General features: G+C 43.7%; 1 protein-coding gene across 1 annotated transcript; it reads left to right on the top strand.

Moving 5' to 3' along the window:
• The first annotated feature begins 9,303 nt into the window (after positions 1-9,303).
• Positions 9,304-9,772, top strand: KCNE2 (potassium voltage-gated channel subfamily E regulatory subunit 2). Its single transcript, XM_003797051.3, has one exon. It carries the CDS (start codon positions 9,304-9,306, stop codon positions 9,673-9,675), a length of 372 nt encoding a protein of 123 aa, XP_003797099.1. The 3' UTR covers positions 9,676-9,772.
• Positions 9,773-11,057: the final 1,285 nt, after the last annotated feature.

Below are 11,057 nucleotides of genomic sequence, written 5' to 3'. Positions count from 1 at the left end.
AAAAAAAAAAAAAAAAAAAAATTGGATAAAAATAAAATTTACATGTTGCCTACCTTATCTGCTTTCTTTGAGGAACATGACATTGAACCAGACAAAAGGATTAGGAGGATAATTTCTATGAAAGAACACTCACACATGCTTACAGATGAAATTTCATCGGACTTTCCAAATCTACCTGATACCTCATTTGCACTTGCCAGAAGCCCATTCACAGTCAGAATCGAAGATGTTCCTGAGAAAGCACAAGAGGAGTTCATTGACCTTATTAACAGTGAGAACTGATTTCTCTACGATGCCAGTTACAAAATTCTGGATCAAGTGTTGGCAGCCATATCCTGTTCTGTCTGAGACTGTGTTGCGCCTTCTTCTTCCATTTCCAGCAACATCTTTGTGAAGCAGGGTTTTCCAGCTTGTTGGTTATCAAGTCTAAATACAGAAGTGGACTTGTGGAAGATGATCTTTGTTGTGCTCTTGCAAAGACTGCCTGGAGAATTTCTGATCTGGTGAGAAAGATGCAATCTCAACCTTTGCACTGACCTTGGCTTTTTATACATACTGTTGCAAAATGTGGCAATGTAGTTTACTGTTGTTATGTTAAGACTGTTACCCATGCTACATCATGCTTCAAGACAAAATTTCATTTATTTGTAATTAGAAATAAATATCTCACACTATATCATTACATATTGTTTTGTGATTAATCACTATGCTTTATGTTCAGTTTGTAACAACGAAAATACACCCTGCATATCAGATAGTTACATTATGATTCATAACAGTAGCAAAATTACAGTTATGAAGTAGCAATGAAGATAATTTTATGGCTGGGGGTCACCGCCACATGAGGAACTGTATTAAAGGGTCACAGCACTAGGAAGGTTGAGAACCACTGTTCTAGCAGGACTGGTTTGAGGCAGAGAGGCACTGATTTGAAGATCTCCAGAGAAAATTATCTTTCTGCATTCCTCATTATTTGTCATTAGCAGTCCTGTTCCGTTTAAGGAGTCTTATTAGCCTGCTTGTAGTATCCTTACAAATAGTACTAACAGCTTGAAAGGGAAGGAAAATCTCCCTTTTGAAAGAATTTTGGGTTTTGTTAGTCCTGGATATTAGACCATACAACATCTCATTTTAAATCCCAAAGCAGACTCAACCCCTTGGGTTTTATTTATCTATCATTAATTTTTATTGTTTTGAGACAGAGTCTCACTTTGTCACCCTTGGTAGAGTGCCATGGCATCACAACTCACAGCAAACTCAAACTCTTGGGCTTAAGTGATTGCTTGCCTGGACCTCCAGAGTAGCTGGGACTACAAGTGCCGGCCAAGGTGCCCAGCTATTTTTTTTAAGAGAAGAGGTCTATCTCTGGCTCAGGCTGGTCTGGAAACTGTGAGCTCAGGCAATCCACCCACCTTGGCCTCCCAGAGTGCTGAGATTACAGGCTGTGCCTGGCCAACCCCGTGGGTTCTAAAAGCATGTGCCACCTGCAAGCAGAAGACCTCTGTAAAGGTGTATGTAGGCTGCAATCTGATTTACAAAGAGAACATTTGCTTTTACAGACCTTATTTTCTGGGAAGATACCATTTTACTGTCTTGTTGGGGATGAGGTAGAGTTCATTTACTGAGACCCTTCTGTAGAGATGGAGGAGGTTGGAGCCTGTTAGAAAAATTCAACAACTCTTCCCCTTCCGTTTTCCTCCCCGGCCCCCAGCTGATGCTGGGCCACAGTTACCCTCTGCTTCTGCATTTATTTCTTGGGTCCCCATCTTATTCCAGATGCTCAGTTCCAGTCTCTGTGACTTGTGCAGTGAGTTATGGATAAGAGCTTTCTAAAAATAAACCATGAAGGAGCTGCTCTTCACTTGGTGCCAGAATGTTCTTTTCCTTCTGGAGTTCTGATGGAGCTCTGCCTTTCACTGGCGTGTCTTCTTGTTTATGCCTCTTAAAAATAATAGCAAAAAGCTAATCCGTATAGAGCACTTTCTATCTTTCCTCGTGCCACGTCCCATACTGAGTGCTCTATATCTCATTGAATTTTTATTACAACGCGAAGGAGGTAGGAGCTCTTTGTATTTCCATCTCACAGATGAAGAATCCAAAACCAGGGACGCTAAATAATTTGTACACCTTGTTTTTCAGCCTCCCTGATATACTACTGCCTTCTAGTTCTGCCTTTAATGGCCAAAGCATAGACTTGCACCCTGCTTCTCCTCGTAGAATTGGAGAATTCCGGGGTGAAGGCAAAAACAGGGAGGGCTGCGTTAGGAGCCAGAAGTGTGGCCGCTGTTCCCCGTATCCACCAGCAGGGGGCACAGTCACCCAGCCGAAGGCTCCTCTGACGTCCTGCTTCATATGGAGACAGTGTCTGCTCGGTTGGGCTATCAGACGGGTCCTTTCTGGCTGGGTTTGCCTGATCCTGCTCATTGAAGGGCAATCCATGAGGACACATGGTATAACGAGTTACACAGTTCTCGTATTTCTTCACAACACACCTAATATGTTCACTTTATGTAAATTTGTAGATCATTTTAAAATCTTAGCCATCTTCCTTAAGATAAGAAAGCTGTTTAATGAGAAAACCCAATCTTAAAGGGAAGCTTCCTTTTACACAATGACAACATGAGTTACAAAGTAGCTGTATGATCCTGAAGTGATTTTGATATGACCTTGAAGTGACCTTGATTTGAGTGTAATCTCTGCAGCCACCATTTGGACTGGATTCATATCCTGGCTCCTCCTCTGTCATCTTGACCTCTTGACCTCCCCGTGCCTGGATCTCCTTGGCTGTCAAGTTCATAGTGCCCTCTCCATTGGGTTGTGGCAATGATTACATGGGGTTAATACTTTAAAAGACCTTGGAGCAGAACCTGGCATGTGGTAAGTATCTTAAGTGATAGCTGTTAAGAATCCTTGCTCATTCCAGTTCCAAGGACCCCCACAAATTCTATTTACCTGAAGAATCTTCTGGCAAATAGAGATTGTTTTGCTCTTGCAAGGTCTTTAAATATCTTGCCAGGCTTGCCTCCATATCCTCCTCTAGTACCTTTGTGACCACTTTTTCTTTTAAAGACAACAGTGTTGTAATAAAGTCATTTGGGAAGTGACCCCAAATGTAGCTTATTGGGAGGCCTTCAGAACAGGGGTACTTGCCTGACATTATACGGGCCTTCTTCTCAACCCACACAAACACCCAGGGATAGCCACATTCAGCTCCTCTCTCTCGGACCCAGTCCTTCAGCACAAGTTTGGGCAGAGAATGGTGCTGTCCACTGAGGCTGCCCCAAGGGGACTTTTCCTGGGGAGAGATGCTCACTGTGTCTAGGTGCTGTGCTGGCTGGAGCTGGCATCCTGGGGCCCAAACAGGGAACTTGTGCCACTCTGCCCAAAGCCACACTCCACATGGGCACACCCCATCAGTCACCAAGGTTAATTCCCAAATGCCAGTCAGTATTTAACTTTCCACATAAGATTAGATTAAACATTTGGGTTCATAAAAGCCTAGGATTGCAGGCTGCAATTAGCAAGGGCTTAGCTGGTCACAAGCTGAAGGTATTCGGAAGGCTGAGATTTATGCAGGACCCTGAAGGGGGCTAGCTCACACCAGCCAGGAGGTTCAGAATAGCCTGGCTTTGTAAAGGAATTTCATACTGCTCACACCACAAGGTAAGTTTTATTATAGATTCTTTATATTTTTTAGGAATTAAGTAATGAAATTACCTATTTTCCTTTTCCAGAAAATGATAAAAGGAATGATTTTCCTGGTATAGAGCCTAGCTCTCTCGCCCTTCCTTCCCTCCCATCCCTCCTTCCCCCCACCTCCCTCCCTCCCTGCCTGCCGCCTCCCTTTCTTCTTTTCTTGTTTGTGTTTACCTTACTTCTTCCTTCAGTGACTGCTTTTGGGTGAAAATTTTGAAATTTTTTTTTTAATGGGGGATTTATGATAAATGTGATAAATATCTTTTCCTATAGTTAATGAAAATAAAAGACATCAATGAGAACTCTGGACTTTGGGGTCAAATGAATGTTACTTTCTCTAAGTGTAGAGATTGCCAGTGTCGTGGATTTTACACACTTGTGACAGGGATGGCTGGAATTAGGGGATCATTCTGTCGCCTGGAGACAGGGCACAATTAATGAGGTGGGTAAGCTCAAACCGTGGTCTTGGACTTGTATCTTTTACCCAGTTGAGCCGACCAGCCACAGGCAATGGAAACAGAATTATGGGAATGTGTGATGACCTCTGTTAGGACAATGAGTGCTGGGCACTGGCCTGGGTGACTTGGGTTCTAGTCTAGGCACCGTGGCCAACTTGAGAGGCCTGTGATCTGGGACAGAAGATTTAAGACAGTGGTTCTCAACCTATGGTTGGTGACCCACAGGCCGTATTAAAGGCTCACAGCATTAGGAAAGTTGAGAACTACCGATTTAAGGTCTTAAAGCTAGAGTTATTCCTTTACCAAGTAGCAAACAACTAAAGTAATCTCTGGGGCCCACCTTACTGTGACTCAGCAAGGACCATTTATTGGAAATGTTAAGTCTTGTTAGATCGAAACATAGGAAATTGCCAATATTTGACCAATTTCACTTATAGAAGAGGCAATTTCATGATGGTTCACAAGAACACAAATAATAGCTGTCTTAGCATTACTCAAGTGAACACCTATTACAGTGTTTGTTCTCTTTAGGGTAAGTAAGTAAGTAAGTTTACAACTATGGTTGATGCTACTGGTTAAACAGTTATTCTGGGAATAGAAAATTTAAATCAACCCACTTATAATGTAAATATGTTTTGGTATAATGTGCTTCAAAAAAATTGCTTTCACACACTGTGATTTGTTTTTCTTTCCTGTGGTCACAGAGCAGACACAGACTACTCAGCCACAGCTCATGCATCGGTATTCAGAAAGGAGACCTTACTTTTTCAGCCTGGCCAGGGCTCGGCACTTAGCTATTTAATCCCTATAAGTCCTTTTCATCTCTATGATGAAGTCTTATCAGAACACCTCCTGATCTGCTTAGCAGCGAGCCTTTGTCCAGGTTAGGAGAGCTGAACAAATAACGCACATTATGGCCACTTACCTCTAAGGGCTGGTGAATGCTGCGTGCTACACCAGGAAACAAATCCAAGTGACTCCTGTGGAATTCAGCACTGAAGTCTCTTATCTCAAAGGTATTTTGTTGGAGAGATTCCTAGTTGGGCTTCACAGGCCCCAGGAACCCTATAAAATTGAATGTAGAGCTCTGTGTGTGTGTGTGTGTGTGTGTGTTGGAGGAAATAGAAAGTCACATAGTTTTATTTTTCAAAGGATCTATAATGACCCCCCCCCAACAAGTTATGAATCAGTGTTTTGGTGGTTTCTTGTTCAGTTCCACAGAGAGAAGAACTGTCATTCATTCATTCATTCATTCATTTATTTGCCAGACACTCAGTAAAGATCTGCCATGTGCTCATCACCGTCTGGGGTCTGAGGTCCAAAGATGCATAGAACAATCCTGCCCTCAGCAGCTCAGGACCCCATGTTGTTATGATTCAAATTACTTAACCTCTCTAAACTGGAGGGGAAAATTCACAGAGTGCTTTTGAGGATCACGTGAAGACGCACCCAAGGAATGGGGGATTGGGAAAAAGAGGAAGCAAACCCAACAGGAAAGTTTGCAGCGGAGCACAGAAAAGGGGTCACCGCCTTGCCGTGGTGGGGGGATCAGGGAGAGTATTGTGGGGGCAGTGACGACTGACCTGGGATCCTAAAACTACAAAGAAAGAGAGTGATATCACCCAGAATCTGGAAACACTAAGCTTCCTGCTGTTTCTCTGCAGGCAACACCCAGAAAACTCACAAAGACCAAGCTGGGGGCACTGTTCTCCCCTCTTTCCTTTCAGCTCCATTTCCTCCCCAATGTGTACTTCGAGTGACCCATGCCATTCCTGCCCTTGAATCCTAAGGCTTCTCTTGAGGCATCTGGTCTCAGCGGCCCTGTTAAACATGAAGATGTCCCTGTCCCATGCCCCACTCCCTCAGCTGGGGGAAGCACTTGCCTGGATTTTTCTCATTCAGTGAAAAAGAAGCTCATGAGTTACTCTGATAAAAACATTCGCAGAAAGACGTGGGCAGCTCACACGTGGCCTCTCCTGTAGAGTATTAGGAACTATACTTCTTTCACTCAAAGGAGTAACTGGGGGAACTCCAGGCTCGGTGGCACAGTCTGGGAGGGAGCTACTCAGAGGCTGGACCAGCAGAAGGGCGTGAAGCACTCAGGAGCTTGCAGAGCAGCTGCCTCTTTGGGGAGCCCCAGTACCAGGTAGGGCCTGTGGGACCCAGTGCATGCTTAGAATTCTTTCAAAGAAGGCCTGTCCAATAACCAAATATACCTAGAATGGTCCGATCTTGACAGCACCCCAGGAGAACACTGCAGGGTCTCTGACTCTGCCCCAAAGTCCCCTTCTCTATTTTTGTCCCCTTCACAGTCACCCAGGCCCCCTCCCACACAGCACTGCCCAGACACCCATCCCTGGGGTGGTTCTGCACCCCACAGCCAGTCCTTGACTTTGCAAACTTAGCTCTCTGGTCCTTTTTAGTTGTCTGTATGTGCTATGCATTTTCCAATTCAGCTTCACACATGGAAGCAATTTTCTCTAGAGGGTGCAGCTGGGGGGACATAAAAGCTAGAAAAAAAAATCACAGTTTCCTTTATTGGATGAAGCTGTATAGATGTGGTCGATCCAGAAGGTGAAAGGCTCATGGGCCCTGCCCAAGGAGTTTCTGAGATTAACCCAACAGAGCGCAGAGGGTGGGAGGAGAGCACAGAGGGTGGAGGGGGCCAGGGTGGACTCGCCTATTGACAGACGAACATGGGAACTCGCCCCACATGAGCGGACTTTGTCTCTCCAGGAGCCAGAGGCAAAGTCTAGTGTGGATTAAAGCCAGCTAGCTACACTCTCTCACAGTGAGCTGTATTATTTTAAGAAGAAAGAAAAGTCATCTCTGTTACATTGCATAGAAAATGCGCTTCGTGTGTAGCTTGGGGTGATTCTTCTCTGTTTGTTAAGTTTCTTGTAACGCACTAGGTTTTGTGCTTTGTGTGGTGAAGAGAGCAAAGAAAGATCTTAGAGTTATCTTAGAGTTCTTCAAATAACAGAACTTAACATGTTAGACTGACAAAAACATACTTAGAGTAATTCTTATTAAAGGAAGATATAGTCTGGGAAGATACAGTCTGTGGGACAAATACCTGGAAGTTTATGTGTCACTTCCCCAGATGGGGAGAGCTAAAGCTTCTCTTTGCATGAAAGACTCGCGGTAAAGAGAGGGGACACTGCTTTTAGAACAGCGGCAGGCAAACCACCGTCTGAGCTGTTACTGGGCGTGTGGGCCTGCTGGCCCTGCTCACCACGGGGGCACTCACTGCCTGTGTTGCTTCTGGTTTTGTTCACACTAACTTGCCTCGTCCATGAGCCGTGTTGGGCTCCATTTTCTCAGCTCCCTTATCTCTGTTTTTATGCCTGTTATGACTCTTTGCACGTTGCATTGTCATTTATTTGCTCTTTCTCATTAAATTAAGCCTCTCGGAGATGGAGTTCCTATCACCTCTGCATTTCCAGAGCCTAGAACAGTGCCTGGCACTTTAATTCACTCATCCAACATCCATTCAACGCCCTCTGTGTGCCAGGTGCTGGGCCAGACATTCGCTATAGCAGGCTAGACAAAGGTGATAGACATGACAGTTGAGTGGGAAAGGGGACACTTAGCCAATAACACTCACACCCATTTAATTACCACATGTGTAAAGGGTACTTCTGAAGAAAAAGAATCAGATGCTATTGGAGAAAGGTGGCGGCAGTGGTGGGAACTGATTTAGAATCAAATCAGGGAAGTCTTCCCAGAAGCAGTGACAATCAGGCTGGGACATAAAGGATGAAGAGAAAGGTACAAGAGAAGGACAAAGATATTCCAGGTTGAGGGCAGGATGTGCAAATGTCCGGAGGCAAGAGAGCTTAGTGACTGGCAGGAAAGAAGACAAGTGTGCCCAAAGCATGGTGAACAAGGGCTAACTGGGGAGGCCATCCCAGCCGACCAGGCCAGGCCTGTAAATCCTGTTAAGGAATTAGGATTTTATTTTACGAACAACAGAAGCTGTTGTATCATTCTAAAAGCAAGGAAATGGCACAGTTCCTCGTAAAGGGCACATTGGGCAGGGTACAGCAGCTCACATCTGTAATCCTAGCACTTTGGGAGGCTGAGGCAGGAGGATCAGCTGAAGCCAGGAATTTGAGACCAAACTGAGTAAAAAGTAGAAAAATCATCCACATGTGGTGGCATGCGCCTGTACCCCTAGCTACTTGAGAGGCTGAGGTGGGAGGATCGCTTGAGCCCAGAAATTTGAGGTTGCAGTGAGCTATGTTCACAACACTGCACTCTACCCTGGCAACAGAGCAAGGCCTTGTCTCTAAAAGGAGGCTGGGAAGGGGGAGGAGTTAACAGTGGGACTGAAAAGGGGAGATGCTTTGAAAAGTCTGAGTGGTCTCTCAGATTGTTTCTTTACTTCTCTTACCCAAAGTACTCCTTCCAAATATAAACATGGATGCCCCTCCCTTTAAGATAGTGGGGACAATGTACAGCCTGGACATAAAAGATGGAACAAATTGGAAAGTGTGTTGATGGCCCTTGCAATCTTTTGCCTCAAGGTTTATCTAAAGCTCCACAGTTCTCTAAAACCAGAGAGAATAAATGAGTTGTTGCTGTATCCAACTGGTATTTGTCAAGTGCTTGTTATGGCTGTGGCATTGTCCTAGCTGTTGTGAGGTTACTGATCTTTTTAAAAACAAAAGCAATGCAAGATTACTGATGACAATTTGGAACATGGAAAAAGCATATAGAAAAAAAATCTGTGTCTTTAAGGGCACCACCCACTCTTGACATTTTGATCTATTTACTTCCAGACTTCCCCATTTTCATGTGTAAGTATACATTCGTTTACATATGTCATTATATCAAAATATGTATAGATATAGTTTCTTGTCCTCCATTCAAATTTTATTATAAAATAAGTAGGTCTGCGCCCACATTGTGTAGCAGTTAAAAAAATAAAAAATAATTATACACACCAAATAATTAATAAAACGTCTATAATCAGCTTAAAGACTAATAAAATCTGCACTGAATCAATGACCAGCCGGGTTAAGAGGAAATAATATTATTTCTCTGCTTGTATCTCCCTCCCTCCCCTAAGGTCTGGATGCTGAAAGGGTTTGTTTCCTTAACCTTGTTCATCTATTTATTATTTAAATTGCAGCAGGAGGGAACCATGGCTACTTTATCTAATTTTACACAGACAGTGGAAGATGTCTTCAAAAGGATTTTTGTTACTTATATGGACAATTGGCGCAGGAACACGACTGCCGAGCAGGAGGCCCTCCAGGCCAAAGTGGATGCTGAGAACTTCTACTATGTCATCTTGTACCTCATGGTGATGATCGGAATGTTCTCTTTCATCATCGTGGCCATCCTGGTGAGCACGGTGAAATCCAAGAGGCGAGAGCACTCCAACGACCCCTACCACCAGTACATTGTGGAGGACTGGCAGGAGAAGTACAAAAGCCAAATTTTGAATCTAGAAGAATCAAAGGCCACCATCCATGAGAATATTGGTGCAATAGGTTCCACAATGTCTCCCTGATAAGAGAGAAGCACCAAGCCAATCTCTGATACCCAGATACAAGGAGACACCTGTGCCTCCAAGCAAGTTCAAATTGCAATTGTTTGGAAGAAATTTCCTTCCTCTCGGCTGACAATTTTCATGGCGATTATGTGGTTAGCCAACTAAGACAGATGACATTTCCATTTCGGTGACTCATGCTTGCTGATTATCAGACACGCGTTTTGTGCTGAAGCCCTCTGTTACTTTCTGGGCAATGCAAATGTCATTTTAATCAATGCCAATAGTGAAAATAAAGCCAAATTGACGTAAAGTGCTTGGGCAGTGGCAGTGGGGATAGAAAGGAGAGATTTACAAATCACTGAATCTTCTTCATGAAACATCATTTGTATGTGACAAATTCAATTTATAAATAACCCAGATGCATTTTTCACAAGATGAGGTTCAAAATCTATCACGCTTGCTGGGCTGACGTAGGAGCACCGATTTATTAATCCTTGAACGTGGAGTCTGAAGTAATAAATGAACAGAACTATGAGGCTTCTTTACATGTATTGTTCTTCTGGCATTTAACTTATTTGGAAGTCTGAAGACAGAACGAACATTTCAAAGGGCAAATAATCCCTAGCAGAGAAGTCAAATATTTAAGAGCTACTTGGTGCAACAGAAGCATATTTTTAAACTAACACTTAAAATTTTGCAGAAAACTAAGCTTTGAAAGTTCTTGTCATTTAAGAAAAAATACTGTAAAGTTATAACATGGTTTTATAAACAACTTATTCTTTTCACTAGATTTTATTGCATTATGGTTACTTATTTCCATTTACGTTTGAAGAAACTAAAAGTATAGAAAGTGTCTAACTATCTGATGTCTGTTGCAAAAGCTGGACTAAGGTAGCTGCTTAGCATTTTGCACGGCAGGGTGCGCGGTATCATGGAATGTCAGGCTGATCATTCTACTGTTGGCAGACGACTTTGTTTATAGATGAGGAAACCACAGTCCACCGAGATTACATGACTTTCTATGCTAATTCAATATGGCAACATTGATCTCTCTGAATCACTGCATCATAGAGATGCATGAGACTCTCAAACCTGGAGGAACTCACAGTAGAGGGGGAGTCAGAGAGTGAACATCATTATGATAGGATGTGGTAAGGTCCTAACAGAGATCAACACCGAGTGGACAGAGCCAGCACAGGGGCAGGAAGGCAGGCCAGACACCAGGCAAGGTCTCCTCTCTGAGAGCAGCGGAGAATGGGAAGTCAATGGCAACAGAGGTGCAGGGCCTTAACATCCTGTGGCTTCATGCCTCCTAGTTTGCCCTGTGCGCTCTCCCCCTTCCCAGCCTGGGCATAGCAACTGTGTGCACAGCCTCAAATCTCAGGCCACTAAGACAAAAT

Source organism: Otolemur garnettii, unplaced genomic scaffold (genome assembly GCF_000181295.1).
Source record: "Otolemur garnettii isolate 467f Iridium unplaced genomic scaffold, OtoGar3 scaffold00111, whole genome shotgun sequence".
In the NCBI taxonomy this organism is placed as follows: domain Eukaryota; kingdom Metazoa; phylum Chordata; class Mammalia; order Primates; family Galagidae; genus Otolemur; species Otolemur garnettii.
Note: the sequence above shows the minus strand (reverse complement) of the source record. Positions and strands in the feature narration are given on the sequence as shown.

Coding starts and splice junctions, on each gene's coding strand:
- KCNE2 (XM_003797051.3), top strand. CDS start 9,304: ATGGCTACTTTATCTAATTTTACACAGACAGTGGAAGATGTCTTCAAA.